This window comes from Panonychus citri, unplaced genomic scaffold, assembly GCF_014898815.1.
Source record: "Panonychus citri isolate SS breed McGregor unplaced genomic scaffold, ASM1489881v1 Contig00141, whole genome shotgun sequence".
In the NCBI taxonomy this organism is placed as follows: Eukaryota; Metazoa; Arthropoda; class Arachnida; order Trombidiformes; family Tetranychidae; genus Panonychus; species Panonychus citri.
In genome coordinates this window covers 4,607,876-4,627,629 of record NW_026515546.1, presented here as the reverse complement: position 1 = coordinate 4,627,629, position 19,754 = coordinate 4,607,876, and the positions used below count along the sequence as shown (strand labels likewise).

The 19,754-nt window shown below is 31.5% G+C and overlaps 1 protein-coding gene across 1 annotated transcript; it reads left to right on the top strand.

The window, feature by feature from the left end:
* Window positions 1-1,674: 1,674 nt before the first annotated feature.
* LOC128395585 (serine-rich adhesin for platelets-like) lies at window positions 1,675-19,580 on the top strand. Its single transcript, XM_053356033.1, is given in 9 exon segments — window positions 1,675-2,092; window positions 3,308-3,415; window positions 8,223-9,513; window positions 9,516-10,052; window positions 10,055-10,433; window positions 10,972-11,351; window positions 11,431-11,907; window positions 12,000-15,687; window positions 18,667-19,580. Coding segments are annotated over 8 exon segments (7,332 nt in total). The 5' UTR covers window positions 1,675-2,092; window positions 3,308-3,343; the 3' UTR covers window positions 19,175-19,580.
* The last annotated feature ends 174 nt before the right edge of the window (window positions 19,581-19,754 follow it).

Sequence of the window (19,754 nt, the reverse complement as noted above, 5' to 3'; positions counted from 1 at the left end):
CATCTCCTCTGTGAGGCCAATCAGGTAATGAATATGAAGATGATGATGATAATGATGATATTGGTGTGCTGGTGGTTGTGCTTGTGATGGTCATTGGTGTAAATGGATTCTCAGTAGTTGAACCTAAAACTGTAATCAATTCACTGTCAATTGGTGTTGATTCTTGATGGTGATGATGATGATTATCTTTTGCACTTGAATCGTTATTTTCAGTTGAATTTAATTTCGAGCAAAGTGAATCTCCTGGTTTATCATAATCGCAGGTCATTTGTTTCTGATTAAATTGAGATCGAGGTGGACATACAAAAGTAAATCTAAATCCATTTGTTTTACAATAATGAAAAACTTCACAATTAAAATCAGGATCAGCATAATAAGATTCAGCTCGACCCGAACAATTAAATTTAACTTTGGGTAATATTTTCTGTAATGGATCCTCTTTGTTTCCATTAGTACCACTGGTCAATGATGATGATGATGATGACCCACTGGAATCATTTTCACCATTTGATTTGATTGAATCACCAGAATCACTATTCACATAATTGGGAGTAGTGGTCGATGAACCTGGATAATAATAATGATTTGTGGTCGACGATGACCCAATACTGGACGTTGGTTCACTTGGATCAACATCGTCATGATAAACGGCAGTTGACGATTCGATATCATCCAAATCACTCAATCACTTAAATACAGCCAAAGACTTTGAGTTTGCAACCACTTTTTAAATACTTTACGTAGGTGAATATAATCAAAGAGTAATAAGACTATTATTCTTTGAATATAATCAATGAGAGATAAAGTTAACCCAGAGATATGATAATAAGTATTGTCCACTCATTTAACTGATGTAGTCGCAAAATGGTCAACTGATTAGATATCAAAAGTTATCTTTACTTGCTTATCATTGACTTTGTGAATGTGAAGAGAGTGATTACAAACTCAAAGTATAATTTGATTTAAGAATAAAGAAAAAATTAGTTTGAAAAAAAAACTATTTGAGAAAAAAGGATTCTATTAATGATTAAACATAATAATAAAGAGAGAGTTACCAATTAGTCTTAACAATTAAATATCTAATCAGTTTGATGGTCATTGATATAAATAGGCTAATCCGATAAAATGATTTTGTCAACGATTCAACTCTGTCTGCATTTGTTTGTGTCAATTTGATGATTTGTGATTTTCAATGAGATGAAACTAATTAAGTGAATCAATAAATTTACGTGACGACGAGATTGATTATCAGGTAGATACAATTAGCAATTATCGATATTTCATGAAGGTGTTAAGATTATCACTTTGATTCAATAAATTACAGAATATCGAGTTCATCTGTTCAAGATTGAAAAGCTCCAAGTCCAAGATTGAGATCGAGATTAGAACTCGATCACATCGATAAAGTCGCTTAGTACATGAAGAAGATGAGCCAATACTTAGTCGAAATGAACGCTTACAAATTACTCTCTCTCTCTCTCTCTCTCTCTCTCTCTCTCTCTCTCTCTTCTCGCTCTTCTTATCTTCATGTTTTTCAGATTCCAAAAAATCAAATGAGAACTTGATCAATAGATGGCGAGCTTAGGAAGAAAAAGGTTAAAATAAGTTGGAAAAGTAAGAAAATCTCTTTCATTCATCTTTCTTTGCTCATCTTCATCCTCTCACTCTAACGGTTTCTCATCTTCCTTATTCTCACTCTACTACAATGACTCCCTCAATTTGGTTTATTGTGACAAACAAAAAGTTAACCAATATATAAACAAAAAGTTTTCATCTTATTGTTAACAGTTTCAATTAGTATCAACGTTGATTAACTTTAATCCAGTTAAACTAAATAAGAGAGACAAAAGTTGATTAGTTGTTGATTTACAATTTTCAACCAACACAAAGTATCAGCTTTATAATTATTATTGATTCTGTGAAATTTACGATAAAAGTTTTGACCAAAATTATTTTACCAACGATAGAAAAAGTTAACAATTAAACATTGGAACTTATAATTAATCAAAGGAAATTGTTTGACAATTGTTTGTTCATTAATTACCAAAGGAGAACCAATAAAGTTTAAAGTGATTATCCAATCAAAAGATAAGTAAGTTAATCCTTTTTTCCTTAATCCCAATTCCTTAACTCGAATCATCTTAACGGGATATTAATCATAATTATCAGATTTAAATTTAGACAATTGATTTCATCTAATCATTTAAAATCTATTTTTGTATATTATTGAAAATTGTCTCGATATAAATTGTCACCATGATATTCAATCATTATCATGATAAAATTACTCGATTATCGGTACGATAAATAGAGTAGCTAATTCACCGATTAACCAATACAAGAGGATTAATTGAATCGTCGAGAGAATTACAATCAAATTAAGAAAAACTTTGTAAGAATATTGAAAGATTAAGAAATAAATAGAAATCAAGTAAGAATCAAAATAGTAGAAGAAAAAAAAATTGATTCTAATCGATTGACCTAAATCTAATTACTAAGCTAAATGCATCGTAACGGTTAATCAAGTGAAGAAGCTGCTGATTACTGATGATATATTTTAAAGTGAAAAAAAATCATTACCATTATTATTATTTTAACAGTAACAATTTACTGATTGTGTTCAGTTATAAATAAAAGGTAATATTCAGCTCATTACCAATTGAATATGAGGCTTGGTTGAACTTGTCATGGTAATGATAATAATACAATAATATTATCAAAAAAAAATCGTAATTGTCACTTTACCTTTTGTAAACTGTTGCTGGTTCAATATTGTATATTGATGATGTTCATCATTAATGTGATTAGTTAATTGAGTGAGTTAAATCATTAAATTAAACAATTTTCAATTGGGTTTGGTTTTAACATGAAAGGTTAAGTTTTTAGCTGAAAAGTAGATTGATTAATTTTTTTCTGCGAAAAAAGTTTCCATCTAATTTACACCTTGATTATCGTTCAATAATTAAGATTAATAATTGGATAATGATTAGAGATGATCAAGAATTAGAACAATTAACTAATTACTGTAATTATTATCATCGTTTTCTCTCTTTTTTGGGTTTATTTTTCGCTTTCAAGTTCGAGAGCCGAATGTTCAAAAAGCGAAGTTGACAAAATTATTCTGATTGATTTTCACTCCCGTTTCGATAATTATTCATAATCGATAATCATAATTAATAATAATACGAACAACTTAATTGTTAATTTGTTTTTACTTTAATTCTAAATGGTTAATTTAATTGATATATTTATATTTTCTTCTTTTGCTCTCATATTCTAATTGTTTATTGGCATCAACGATATTTAGATTATATGAATTTGTAACAATTAAACACGATTCAAAATGAGGATTATCCCGTTAATTAGTATTCTTTTAATCTTCTACCTGGATCAAGCTTCATCAGATTATACAAGGGTAAGTAATTACTAAATTAAATTCTTGGATGGGGTAATATGTCATGATGATAATCATGAATAAGATGGAGAGAGAGAGAGAGAGAAGAAGAAAAAAGTTCCAATCTCATCTTAACATTGTTGATAATTTGATAATAATTTAAATGAATGAATTCCTATTATCATCATGGGCATTTCATATTATATGAACAGTTAGAGATTTTAATGTAATCACAATTTGAGAGATTAAATTGTTGCCCTGAAATCTCACGATTTTAAACTTCAATTTGAATCTACAAACAGTTTCCTAAGATTAATGATCAACTTGTTTTCATGATAATTTAAGGAAAGTCTTTGCTTATTGTTATAACGGTCTAGTTACCATCGGTTAATGGTCAAGCGGTAGTTGGATGCTGAACAAAAATGAACAAATTTTAATGTTTTATTTGTAAATAATAATAATAAGCTGTTTGTCCAGTTGAAAAGGGTCAGTTCGTGATTCAATGAGCATTTTACTTGATAATATTTACCTTTAATTTTCAATTTCATTTCTATTATTATTATTAATTATTAACAATATTATAGACAAAATTAATCTTCCCAAATTTGCAAATGAAATTAACCTTGAGATAAATCGTGAATCTCATAGGCTCATCATCACTTGGTATCAGAATTAAATTAAATTAACTTGATAAAAAAAAGTTGACAATCAACAGTTATTATCATCAACATGTAAACCCAAGTATTATTAATCACTTGATAGTTGTAATCTCTTGTTAATTGCTGGTTGATTGTCTTGTAGTAATGATTAAGGTTAATCCATAGGAATTGACCAAATAATTTTAATATTTGATTATTTGATCATTTTGATTTTTGTTTTTGTCAATTGGGTTTGTTGAATGGTTAATCAAACTTCAAGGGCTGATGATTTAATTTAATGGTTAATCTTCAATTGATTAGAAAGTCAATTAACCGGTAAATTGTAATGGTTCAGCATTTGCATGGTTACGATTAGGTTAATAATAGAGATGTTGATTAAAAAGAGATTTATTATTTTAAATGATAATCGTTTTAATCACCACTTGAGAGATAATCTTGACCCAACTCATTATAATTAAATCTTTCAGATAAACAATTAGCCCAAATATTGCTCACAGTGATTGAATTTACCTCCCTCGCTCTCTAAATTACTACAATTAACCGTATTGCAAGTTAATCATTTTCGTTATTGGTTGACAATTTAAACCGGATTCGACCGTTAATTGTATTAAATTTTCTTCTCGATCATTTAATGACAATTAAAGGTCGATCAATGAAAATCAATCAATCCTTTTTTTTTCATCATGTACCTTTTTTTTACTACTTGGAAATCTAATTTAATTGTGCTAAGTTTATTATCAAATGTCTGATGGTGCTAATGATAATTGTTAATGATTAGTGCAAGAATTAAACATAAATAGGTCTCGATGATCACTCGATGAACTGTCCTGTCAACGAATCAAATCAAATTAAACTTCAATGTTTACCGTTTGTTGTTGTTGTTGTTCATAAATTGGATATTTATTTTTACTCACAATCAAGTATCATCATAATGTTCAGTTAACACAACAGTTAAAGTAATCATCTAATGTAATTAGATTTGATTAAATTGTTTGATTGACAGTCGGCAGAAATCACCAAATAACAACAAACAACAATCAATGAAGAAGAAGTAAAAAAGTTTCCATTAAAAAACAATAACAATAATCATCATGATCGTCAGAAAATTAGTATCAACTTTTTGCTCTGTTTTCAATTTGGAGAGAAACTTTTTCCGTTTCAATCAGTAAATCAGTTGAAACCATTACGATTATCATGATGAACGATTTGAAATTAAATTGTTATTAAAACAATTTAGAGAGAGAGATAAAATAACATCAATTGAACAAAACTAATAAATAGCTCATCGTTTACACCAATTGATTATTAATCAGTTATCAATATTGAGATTAATTCTGACGATTAACAATTAATCATTATAATGATTATTGGATCAAGCTTTAAGGTGTGATAATAATAAGACGTAACAATTTGAATTGTAATTGATTGTGACAAAAGTTTCTCGATACCCTCACAAAAAGTTTTTTTTATACCAACAACAACAATTAACTGATTGAAAGTTGAACAATTATGCAAGTGAGGAAAAAAAACAAATACGAATTAAATTCTAATTGTAACAATTAACTGTTGATATGATTTATATTTTTTCTTCTTCTTCTCATTTTGATGATCAATTTAAATTGTCTCAACGTGTTGACCTTGAATACAAAATAATCAACATTCATTAAGCATGTTGGTAATGTTAATTGTTGTTGTTATTGATGCATTATTGTTATACAGTTGCTTTAACTTAAACACAAAATGATTATATTGTCACAATTAATTGTTGTGGCAAAAAAAAAAGTTTATCTTCCGGTCACAGGTAGTTGATAATATTGATTGAAGCGTTAATTATATGCATACAATTGCGATATTGTTTCATATCGAGAGGATTAAAATCATTTATAATACATGAGAAAGAGATGGATGAAGTGAGATGATGATGATGATTTAAACGAGAGAGAGAGAGAGAGAGAGAGAAAATACAGGTAAAGATGAAGATGATGATTGGTAAAGTTGATGGGTTACCCACTCTCTTCCACTCCTCCTCATCTCATCTCAACGTTTCGGTCTCATTCTTGATTTAATTCACTCATCACCATCACCATCACCAGCATCATCATCATCATCATCATCGTTCATCATTATCTTTGTACCTGAATTTTGACTTAGATCACTTCACTTCAGAGTCTAATAAATTTCCTGTGAGATTTAGGTTATCGTTTATATAATATTGAGAAAGAAAAAAAAAGTTATATCTTAACCATGGTTCTTATATTATGATGAAAGCAACATCATTTTTTGTTGTGGTCATTTGTTGTTGTTTATTGTTACTGGTCAGTTTAATTGACGGGTGAGGGTGATGATTATAATGATAATGAAAAGCAAATCCAGGAAAGTGAGAAAAAAATAACATCATGATCAAATTCATGATCAACATCACCTTGAAAACTGAACAGTTTTAATCCATTTTTTTCATTTACTTTTGAAGCCTTTTCTCATAAGATTATCATCACGGTTTTCTGGTTATCATCATCATCAACATCATCTCTCTCTCTCTCTCTCTCTCTTTTGCTCATTGATTAACTGTTTATCATCAACAATTTAGTAATCAGAAAAAAAACCCGGTAACCAATTGAGATTACAGATGAAATTGTTGTAAAAGTTTCTCAAAATTTGAATGATGATGATGCAGAAGCAGTTTGAATGAAGTCACATTGGACTGAATCAAATCAACTAATCTGATCAATTATCATTTAGATTGAAATTTGATCATGATTATTATTACAAATAAATATTATCTTCCAATATATTGATTGAAACAACAGGAAAAAGAGAGAGAGAGAGAGAAAAAATAAATAAATTGATTTAAATTCTCACAATTGCCCAACCTAATTGTTGTATTATTTTTCTTTGATAATCGATGTTATTATTTTCATCATCATCATGTAACCGAAATTGATTGATGTTTGATCGCGATGATTGAACACATTAACTAATCGTGATATGATACTGATGATACAAACTAATACAACTACAGCCAATTACAATTAATATTCCGATTGATTAGAAAATATGAAAAAACAGAAACGAAATAATCAAATAGAACTAAAAAGTTTTTCTAAAATAATCTCTCTCTCTTTCTCGAATCTTTTTTATTTCTTTGATTAACTTGATTGTTACTGATTAATGATAACTATCCATCTATATTTATCTGAGTAGCAATTTCACACCAGATTGATGATTAATAAATCATTTCCTCTTCTATCATGATCATCATAATCACCAAGGTTAACACTCAGATAACATGTATGAACTTTTTTCATCCATCCAATTGTACCGTTTGATTTGTTGTTACTTTTTGTAAAGTCCACACCAATTAAGAGATCCATCAAAAAGTGATGAGGATGATCAAAGGATTATGAGAGAGATATTACTAAAAAGGGATTAGGTGACTTCCTTAAGAACAATTAACGTTTTTAACAGCAGAATAAGAGAGAGAATGAGAGAGAGAGAGAGAGAGAAAAAAGCGAAATCGATTCGAAAACCAATTGAACCAATAAATTTGTGAATACTTTTTCTCCTCAAATCTAATCAACAACAAAAGCATCAGAAATTATTTTAAGATGAAATGATAACAAAAATACACCAATGCACTACCTGTACTCACTGATGATGAGGGTGATGATTGGGATGAGGATGAAAAGGTAAACAATAACGCGAACAAAAAAAGACAAACAAAATTTCAAGCTCAACAGACAGAGTAACGGTAAAAGATGGAGGATATTGGTTTGTAGTATGTGACCTGATAATTGGCGTGTGACAATATATCCGTTTGATTATTCATCCGTTTTTGATCATTGGTGCTTAAAACTTCATTTAATTTAGTAACAATTAAATCAATACTTTTTTTTTCTTCTTCTACTTTTAATCAATTCCATTTAACTGGATACTGATATCATCATCTCAACGCTCATTGATTAGATTTGATTGTTAGCATGAAAGATTTTGACAAAAAAAAATCAAAGAGAAACCAGAAAATTACCAGAAACTGATTAGATAATTAATTGTTAAGACTAATTGGTAACTCTCTCTATCTCTCTCTCTCTATTATGGTTAATCATTGATAGAATCCTTTTTCCTCAAATTGTTAACCTTGATTTTTTCTTTATTCTTAAATGTAATTATAGTTAAGTGTCCATTTGGATGATATCGAATCGTCAACTGCCGTTTATCATGACGATGTTGATCCAAGTGAACCAACGTCCAGTATTGGGTCATCGTCGACCACAAATCATTATTATTATCCAGGTTCATCGACCACTACTCCCAATTATGTGAATAGTGATTCTGGTGATTCAATCAAATCAAATGGTGAAAATGATTCCAGTGGGTCATCATCATCATCATCATTGACCAGTGGTACTAATGGAAACAAAGAGGATCCATTACAGAAAATATTACCCAAAGTTAAATTTAATTGTTCGGGTCGAGCTGAATCTTATTATGCTGATCCTGATTTTAATTGTGAAGTTTTTCATTATTGTAAAACAAATGGATTTAGATTTACTTTTGTATGTCCACCTCGATCTCAATTTAATCAGAAACAAATGACCTGCGATTATGATAAACCAGGAGATTCACTTTGCTCGAAATTAAATTCAACTGAAAATAACGATTCAAGTGCAAAAGATAATCATCATCACCATCATCAAGAATCAACACCAATTGACAGTGAATTGATTACAGTTTTAGGTTCAACTACTGAGAATCCATTTACACCAATGACCATCACAAGCACAACCACCAACACACCAACATCATCATTATCATCATCATCTTCATATTCATTACCTGATTGGCCTCACAGAGGAGATGGACTATCATCAGCTGATAAGCATGATTTAGCTTATGGATTTGAGCCAATTGATTCTGGTCCAAGGCCTTATGGTCATTTTCCAACATCATCATCTTCATCTTCATCTTCATCTTCATCTTCAACAGATGAAGAAGATTTGAATCGAGGAAATTCACATGATGTCCAAGAAACGAGTAAAAAACCTTCGTTTGCCGATCCACCGAATGAAGTTGAACATTCATACAAAACTTCATCTTCTTCGTCTAAGTCGAACGTTGATTTAGCTACTGTTTCCACAGAATCGATTCCAGATATCGCAATTTCAAATGGTTCACCAATTTCTCGAGGTTATTCATCACCAATGCCCGATATTCATGAAGACTCAAATCGAGATAATTCAAATTCTGGTGGGTTCAAGCCTTTTTTCTTGGATAAAAATTCACCAGCAGGAGGACCAAGAAAATATTCAACAGTCGCTCCTCCAATTCTTGAAATTGAAGCTGCTGATAATTCAGGAAAAGTTGACCATCCAATTTCAATGACCACAAGCTCATCAATTGGACCAGCTTATTCAACATCATTAACACCAGCATATTCACCACCAACCTCATCATCGTCTTCATCAGCTTTTCACCATCTTTGTCTTCCTCTTCCTCTTCATCACCATCATCATCCTCTTCTTCATCTTTTACACCATCAGTCTCAACAACAACTCCATTACCAACAAGTTTACCGACTTCTCAACCATCGACAATATCATCACCACCTCGATCAAAATATCATTCACTTGATGATGGAAATGATCTTAAACCTTTAACCAAGATTACGGTTCAACCCATTGACTTAAATTACCTCAATTCTAATCGTCAAAAGACATCCAAAGGTTCATCACAGAAAAATGCTCAAAGATTAACACCATTGACATCTAGTGCCTACTATTCACGTCCATTGACCACAACAATGGACAAAGATGCTTATAGCAATAAGGTTATCGGAAACATCGGTGGTAAAAGTAACACTTTAAATGGAAACAATGGAATAACTAATAATCTAAATTCTAAATCGAGAGTAAATAAACCAACAAAATATTCGACCTATTCTTTATTCAATGATAATATACAACGACCAACAAGTCCACATTTATCACAATCAACCAATGGTAAGAAAAATCTACAAATTCAATCAATTTTTTTTTCGAAATTACGAATTCTCATCTAATTGAACTTTGTTTTCTAGTCTCACCAGGCCAGTTATCTGCTTCCATATCATCGATATCATCGGCACCGACCGTTAGCTCCGCTTTCCTGGAAAGTCAAGCAGCTAAATTTGCTCAAATGGCGAAATTAAATCTTGAGAAAGCAAATTCACATCGAGATCCTTTTGGTTTTGATTATTCGGCTCTTTCTCAAGCCGAGGTACCGATTTACAGTCCAATCTATGATTCTTTCCATCCTGGTGGTCAAAGGGCAACATTGACCACAGCTAATTCACAGTTACAAGATAAATTTGTCTCTGAAAAAGAGCAACTTTTCAAGAAACTAAGGTAACAATTTTCACTTCTCCATGTGTCTAATGCTCCATTCATTAAGCTTCAGGGTTTTCCGAAGGTTCCAATGAGACACTCAACTAATCGTAAAGTTTATATTCAAGAGAAAGTCACAATCTTTTGGTTCAATTTACTTATCGGTTGATACATTTTTTTTTAGATCTACAATTAGCGTTAATTGAGAATATTACTTAGCTTTTCTAGTGAACTTTCGTTGTTGTCCAAATCTCGACAATCTATCGTTCGATTCTGTAAGTTGGCATATCGAAATGTAGAACTGAACCAAGTCAACTATTAGAATATAAAAAAGAAAACAGATAAAAGAGATAATCTATTCAGGAGATTAAATTGTGATTTCGCATTCGAAACAATTTAAAATAGTTTTTTAATTTACCACAAGATGGAAACTTGAAGCTTATTCAATTCTAAAAGTAAATTATTCGTACAACAGTTAATTTAAAACTGTTTCGTATCCCAAATGATTGTTAAAGTATTCTAATAAGAGAGATTTGTTTTAATTATTTTTTCTTAATAGGCAACAATATGCACAAGATCAGATTCGTAAGCAATTACATCAATCATTAACTGACCATGTTGTTGGTCAACAAGGTCAACACTTACAACAGCAGCAATCTGGCAACAATGCAATTGGAGGACATTCATCATCATCTTCATCACTATTTCCAATCTCAGGTAAACCAGCATCTCTATCAAATCTGTCACCCGGACCAGTGGTCACACCAAATGTTGGACCAAACATGATGTCGACCGCAGCAAGTTCATCGTTATTACAAATGGTCCAGGGTAATCCACTTATGCCAAGTATAACACTCGATGAAGATGAGGCCAAATATCCTGACTATTTTTACGGACTTCCAAAGTTATCGGTTCTATCCCAACCTCAGTCACTTCCTGGTAAATATCAGTTTAACCTTTTACCTCAAAAATTATCATCATTACAACTTTACTAATCATTTGATTTCTTACCTTACAGGATTACCGTTAGATGGAAACAAAAACAAACTTGGACAACAACAACAACAACAACAACAAGGACAAATGGACGCATATCGATTGCCCATCGGTAAACGACCTGCTAATCCGGTTCAGTCGAGCTCATCTTCTTCCATTGTCTCATCTCTCCAACGTCTTCCATGGTTCAATTCAAAAGGATCTTCACCTTCATCGTTACCGGAAAATTTAGCCGCTTCGGCTTCAAGTAATGATCAAAGTGTCTCATTCGCTTCGTTGTTTGATCAAACACCATCTCCATCAAATACTAATAGTCAACAATCAACCCGAAGAATACCATTTCTATCACAGATAAGCAAGTTTTTCAGCTCAGCTTCGTTTCCCAGGCCATCGAATATTTTCCCACAAATTACCGCTAAATCATCGTTAAACTATCCATCACCCTACGATCAATTGTCAGCAATTAACTCTGGATATTCAAACTTTTTCCAAAACAATGGTAACTATCATCATCTAATTACAACTTAAATCATCAAATATTATGTTTATGTTCATATTAATTGAGACAATTTATATATATATATTTTCCAGGTTTATCACAATCACAAGGTTTGAATTCAGGGTCACTTTTTGGTCAACAATCAAGTCGATCACCTTTGAACATGATGACCAATGAACAATCATCATCTATTTATCAACAAGGATCAACAATGAATAACAATAGACCAACTCAGAAAATAAATCGACGACATTTTTCACCTTCATGGGAGGAAAGTTTTGCTTCCACCTCAATGTTAGAGCCAATTGTTGGATATAATCGTCGATCATCAAATGGACCAGTTAGTTTTGACTATTCTCGTGGACCTAAACCTTTTTTCTCAATTGAATCAGGAAAAGATGGTTGGGCTCCATCGGCACCACTAACTGGACACTCTCACAATCGACGAGAGATTAAACATGAACCGGATACATTTAATCACGACTCTTATCATAATCAAGAGAAACATTCATCACGAAGTAAACGTTCATTACGTTTAACCAAACCCGAATATCGATTCTCATCTCCTTTTAGTACTCCATCATTTTCACTTTTCCCTCGACTTTTTAACGGACTTCGACCTAATTCATTAACCTTCCTAACCAATCCAAATAAATTGGTCTTCGGCGGAGGAATGGGACAAGGTTATACTGCCGCAGCTTCAACATTAGGACCAACTTTCCTTTCACCAAGTTACACACCTTCGATAAGCCCATATACCCAAGGATCTTATATGGGGACAACTTTAAGGCCAGTTTTTACCCGACAATATGATACCACCGGTTACAGTCATTTACCTTTTGCCTCGGTAACCTCACCAACCTTTTCACCTTATGCCTCAAGCGGACAAGCCTCGAGTTTAGGACTTAGTCCACATTATGGTCATCACCATCATCGTGGTTTAAATCTAGAATCACATTTTCCGTTATCTTCATTGACCTATGAAGATGATCTGAAACAACGACTCCTAGCTCAGCCCAAATATCTTCAAACCTTTGACAGGCCAAATTTAAAGGGAACTTCGGGTTTTTATGAGACTGGTGATTTTAATCCTTTGTCCATCGATTTAAATGAATTGAATGAATACGATTCACCGCCAATTTATGAAGCATATTCGAAGAAAAATTCTAAAGATTATGATTCGAAAGATTATGATTCTAAAGATTATTATTATCGACCGGTATCAATGCATAAAGGAACTTCGAAACGTCCACCCAAACGTGAAAAGGTTCCAGGTCATTCTTATCATGATAAATCATCTTCTTCCTCTCTTGAACCAACTCAACATTCATCAAGTCAACATCATCCATCTTCCAGTGGTGGTGATGATACATCTTATTCTGATGCTCCACATTCATCACCTTCATCTTCATCTGTTCACATGGATGATGATTCTTATTATAAGGGTTCGTCAAACTATCATGGTTCAAATTCATATGAACAAGGAACAGATTCAGGTCCAGCTTATATGGACAAGGAAAGAGAGCCCGAAATTTATGAGGATGTAGGTGGACATTCAGAAATGATTTCAGGAGGACGAGGATCAAATGGAGGTTCAAATAGCGGTGGCGATGGTCGTGATCATGGTTATGCTCATCATCCTCATCATCAATCAGGTTACGATTATCATTCTGATGGTAAAAAGTACGATCATTATTCAAGTATTGACCATTATCCTGATGATGGTTATGATGATGGTATCGGTTCAGGAGCAATGGTCAGTGGTCATCATGATGCATCAATTGATTATGGCTCATTGGTGCCACCTTATGCCAAAGAGTTACCCTCTGACCCAAATTCAAAATCATCCTCATCAACCGGTGGTGTCAATTATTCAACAATTTCTGAAATTTATAGACCCTCACTAACTATTCATCAACATCGTATTCACCATGTAACACCTTCACCTTCACCTTCACCCTCATCACAAGATTACCAAGAATCAAATCAATATACTCCAAATGATCAACATTACGTTAAACATGAAATGGTTTCCAATTTAAAACTCGGAAACGGAAAAGGAGACACTTATTCAAAGGGTAATCATCAGGGTAACGATTATATAACCACATCTCAAGGTAATAGTGGTCGACCAGTAGAATCAAGTAATTCAGTTAATCACAAGGAGAATAACTTTAAACTTGAAGTAATCGAAGACGATTATGATAACTCATCACCACAATCACCGATAAGATCAAATAAACAATCAACAGGAAATAAACAAATTGTTTATGATGAACAACAACAATCTAAAAATTATGGTTATGCACCACAATCAAATATGAAATATCCATATGATTATGAGAATACAAAGATTTATATTAACCATGGTGGCTCAGATCCAGGGCGACCTTATTTGGGTGAAGCGGCTTATAATCCAAATGGATACGGTACCGATTCGGGTAATGTTGATTCAGATTATGGTTCAGATTCTGGTAAATCCTATTACCCTGAACCCGAACAGATAAACACACCAATGATTAATTATGATAGTAAAAAGCAAGCAAATGCTAATGTTAATCATAAGGAAACTAAAGTTAATCATCAGCCTCAACAACCCCAACAACCACAACAACAACATCAAAACCACCAGAATCACCAACAACAACAACACCAACAACAGCAACAAAATAAAGTATCACTTTTCAATCGGTATAATAAAGGGTCAACCAAAGTGACCAAAGAATTGAAAACATCGGTACCAACAATGATTACTGAGAAATCGCCGGCATCTTCATCATTACCAAGCGTTTCCAAAGTTCATTTACCAGAATCAACTTCATCTCATCCGATTACAACAGTAACTCTTAAACCAACAGCTTCGAGCACTGAACCTTCAGGTACACCTCGACCTCAACCAACTCGATTAGCTTCAGGTTCAGCTTATTCATCGGCTGCTCGAAATCGTAATACAATAAACCACCACCAGCATCATCATCATCAAAGTCAATCCAATCAAAATAGTAACTCTGATGGTTCAAGTGAAATGAGTTCTTCCACCGAGAAATCGGTCGCAAGCAAGGTCAGTTTATTTAAGAAACAACGACCCGAGTTTACCAAATTAGCATATAAATATAAACCCTCAGCATACCAGCAATCGCGTCGTGAGGCCAATAAGCCGGGTTCGACCTCATCGTCTCCATCATTGCCATCAGAATCTGTACCTTCAATACCAACACCTTCAACTAGTACAACAACAACAACATCAACGACAACAACATTGAAACCCGATACAAGGTACACAGTTTCATCGTTACATTATTATCCAGAAAATTCTGGTCTATCTTCATCATCACTAGTATCATCTGCATCTTTATCATCGTCACCCGCTCAACAACAACACCAACAACATCAACCATCAACCAAATCAAGTGTAGCCACACAATTGGTTGCTACATCAACCTACCAGCCAACCACAGCTCGTAATCATGTAACAACCAGCTCATCGTCATCATCATTATCATCACCACCAGCCGATTCATCAAGTCCAGTGCCAACATCCTTGGGAGATTTAGATTTAGCCTCGTATGGTGTTAGGATTTTCAAAGGGTCAGGAGGAGTTGGAACAACTAAACGACCTTCGGTCAGTGTTAAAGCCTCTTACAGTACCGTATCTTCATCGTCATTACCGCCAGTTAGCGCTTGGAAGGAGAGGAAACGAGATGAACAATCAAAGAAACAGGAACAATATAAGAAACAATTAGTTGAACAACAAAGAGTTAGAGTTCAGCAGCTTTATCAGTAAGTTTCAAAGATAATCAGTTAATCATCATCATCAACATTACGATTCAAATGAAATCAAAATTCATCAAAATTTTCTGCTTATGATTATATGAATGTTCATTATCTTGTAAGGGTCACTCAGTAACTCTCTCATTTTTTCATCGATGGTCAGACATGATAGTTAATCATTTTCCCTGTCAATGAATACAATCAACCAACAGTGTTAACCAGTTGAAACATTTCACAACCAATTTGACCATTTAAATTGTTTGTCTCTCACTCATGTTGACCAATTGAACAACAATTAACTTGCATTTATTTATATTTGAAATGATTTGATTGCGTTGATTTGTTCAAACAAACAATTTACTTATTAACAATCAACAACAACAAGATCACAACCAATACAATAATTTGCTTTCATTATTAATCGAAACAAAACTAAATTAAAAAAGAAAAATAAAATAAAATAATAACAATTGATTGTAATGGTCATCAGAATAAACGATTGACCACAAGAAGAAAATAAAAATTGAGAACTTTTTGGACAAAAAAGTTCACATCGAACTGGAAAATAAAGTTTCGGGAAAAATGAGATAACAATGATATAAATACATCATCATCATGATTTAATTCAGTTATCATGACTTTTCATCACAATTCATGGTTAATAAGAGGATAGAAAAAAATTTTGATGTAACAGTTAACTAATTATTATTGTAACAATTGGAAATTACTAAACAATCAAATTGTACGTGATTTCGATGCGTTTTTGTGAATCGTAATTGTTGCTATTTATTGATTGTCGTAAGTTTATTTATCTATGATCTCCTTTAATAAATGGTAATGATTAACATGATTTAACTAATCATGACGATGATCAGAATCGATGATAAATCAACCGTCATCATTGAGATGGTACCAGATGATGATGATGATGATGATGATGAATTATCATCATTACCCCACCCACAAAATCCTCTCTCCCTTTTACCCTTCAATACCTTAATTGTTGTACTTGATTCACTAATTAACTATTCATTATCATCCATTATTATTGTTATTAAACATTAGAACAATAATCAAACTATTAATAGACAATCAAATAAATGGTTACATTAAATAATTTTCTTCGTACCTGTTGACTCTTGATTGTTTCATCATCATCATCATTTGATTATCATCATCATCATCATCTTGATACTGATGAAGATGAAATTAGTTTTCATGTTGATGTAATTATCCAAATGAACCTGAACCTTGATTTAATTTATCATGTTTGATATAATCAAATAATTTTCCTCCTTCCCGAAAACTGACCACTAATCATTTATGATCATCTTGATAACTAAATTAACTTGATTATGATAAGGGCTACAATTGAATTTCTGACAATTGTAAACAATAATTATCATCATCGTAAACATTACAGTCTAAATTATTGAAAAGTAATCAATGGACAATCAATAATATCTTTGACCAACCAAAACGTATCAATGTTGTTGTTGTTGACCAATTAACATTTATAATCTCTTGATTGTTATAATATTACAATCAACAAATTATTTTATTGATATTTGATTGTTGCAACTGAATAATTATCATGATTTAAATGAAAGATATGAATGAATAAATCTAATTCATATCCTTAACTAATGAGTTATCATGAATAATATTATTCAAACCTGATTGAAAACTGATTAGTTGACAAAAAAGCTTAATTGTTACTGTTGATTGTGTTGATCTTATTGTTAAATTGTTGGCTAAATTGTTATAAACATTCTGATACATATAAATTTTATTAAATTGCTTTTGTTTTCTGTAATTTCATCCTTAATTTTGTTAAATTGTTTATCTTTGATTGTGTCAAATGATAACCTCAATTTCAAACATTATGATTAACCAGAAACTTTGAAAGTAATCAAACAATTGTAAATATTAATTGTAATAACTGTTAAAGTTAACAATTAACTAACCACCACAATTAACAAACTCCCAAATCTACTACAAGATCAACATTTAAATTATTAATTGTGATTAATTAGTTACAATATATAATAACATAGATAATAATAGCTGATTGTTAGTTAATCAACTTGAATCGGTTATTATTTTCAACGTTACAATTAATTGTAACTTTTATTTTTCTTGTTGATTAACCAAAAAAAGTTAAATTGTTGTCTCATTGTTTTTTTAATAGTGATACAAAATATTCATATAAATATTAAACTAAATTAAAACTAATTGTTGTGAGTAGCTTAATTATCAGAATTATCTAAGGCTTAATTGTATCAAACATTTTTAATTCACTTTCAAAAATATTCCAACAATTAACTAATTGTTTGATTCACATAATAAACTATATTTTTGGTTGTAAAAACCTTATGGACGTGCGGATGTTTCGTTAATCAACAATTAGCAAAATGATTAACATGATTAACTAAAAGTTACACGTACCCAACGTGATTAAATATCCAAATTGAATAAATGAAACAATTAAATAGTAAAGAAAAAAATAATTTTCTTAATTTTTTTTTGCTTCAATTACAAACAATTTAATCGGTTGACAAACTATTTATATATTAATCGTAATTCATATTTAGTTAATGATTAAAACAAAACGACATGAAATTAAATCATTTATTATTAGCATTTTGAGACAACAATCAACTAATTAACCTGGTGATATGAGACAACACCTTGATTGTTGGGAAGAGGAAAAGTTAAATTATAATTAACGGAAATATACACAAGAAACAATAACGTTAATCAACATGATTTATGTTGATTACCATTTCAATTAAATAATCAGCTCTCTGATTTGATTAACTGGACACAGGAAACTATTTGATTTACAAATCAGATTGTTAATTGTTACATCAATTCAAATTGTTTAATTGTTACTCCATTTTTCTTCCTGTGATTAATATATTGCAGAAAAATATTAAATAATAAAACAATTAATTGTTTCTCTCTCTCTCTCTATCATCTTTCCAGGGAAGCTAAAACTGGATCAGATGGATCTTCATCTTCAGCATCCTCATCCTCATCTTCCTCATCCTCATCATCATCTTCATCTTCATCATCTTTAACCTCATCTTCAGAATCTAAATTACCTTCAATATCAGCATTAGTCTCATCTTCATCTCCAAGTACAACCACTTTAAAACCTATTCCAAGATATTCAGTATCTTCACACCATCAACACAATCCAAGCAATTCTGTAATCACCTTATCATCAACATCATCACCACGATCATCATCATCATCATCATCAGTAACTTCCTCTTCATTGAGCAAGTTGAGTAAATCAATTAAATCACTGAAATCATTGAAATTGGCCACAGCAACTTCATCTCCATCAACACCTTCAACCCCCATCGGGCCAACATCAACATCATCCTCATCCTCATCCTCATCATCACCATCATCAACTTATCAATCAACAACAGCTCGAAGCAATAATCACAATCATCACATAACAACAAGCTCAAGCTTAAGTTGAAATGATTTAATTTAATTCATCACTTTTGATGAACCAAAAAATTATCCCAAACTTTTAATTGTCTTTACAATCAACAACCAAAAAAGGGAGCGAAAACTTTTGTTATCTCAATACAATCCCATTGATGATTATCAATTAAATGCTCAACAATTAACTGTCAATTGTTAGTAACTAATTAATCATCCGTCATTGGTTTAATTCAATTGTCATGTTGATATAATAATAATTTTGTAATAAATAATCAATAAAAACAAATATCAACTTTAACGTTTCCTTAATTGTTGTTAATATCCTTAAATTGTTGATACTTTTAATATCATAATGATATTTGCTAACTAATTATCATTGATTACCTGTGTCAATCTAATTACTTAATTTACAATTAATCAAGATGATAACAATTATAATATATGAAAATTTATAATTAGGTTGATCAATTTGATTTTTGTTGGGTCATTGATTTGATGTTTTTTTTTTAAATACAATCAATTTTTTTTGCACAATCAACTTTGTATTTAATGATAATAAATGAAACTTTTTTGATTGTTAATATAAATTGTCCACAACTAATTGATTATTT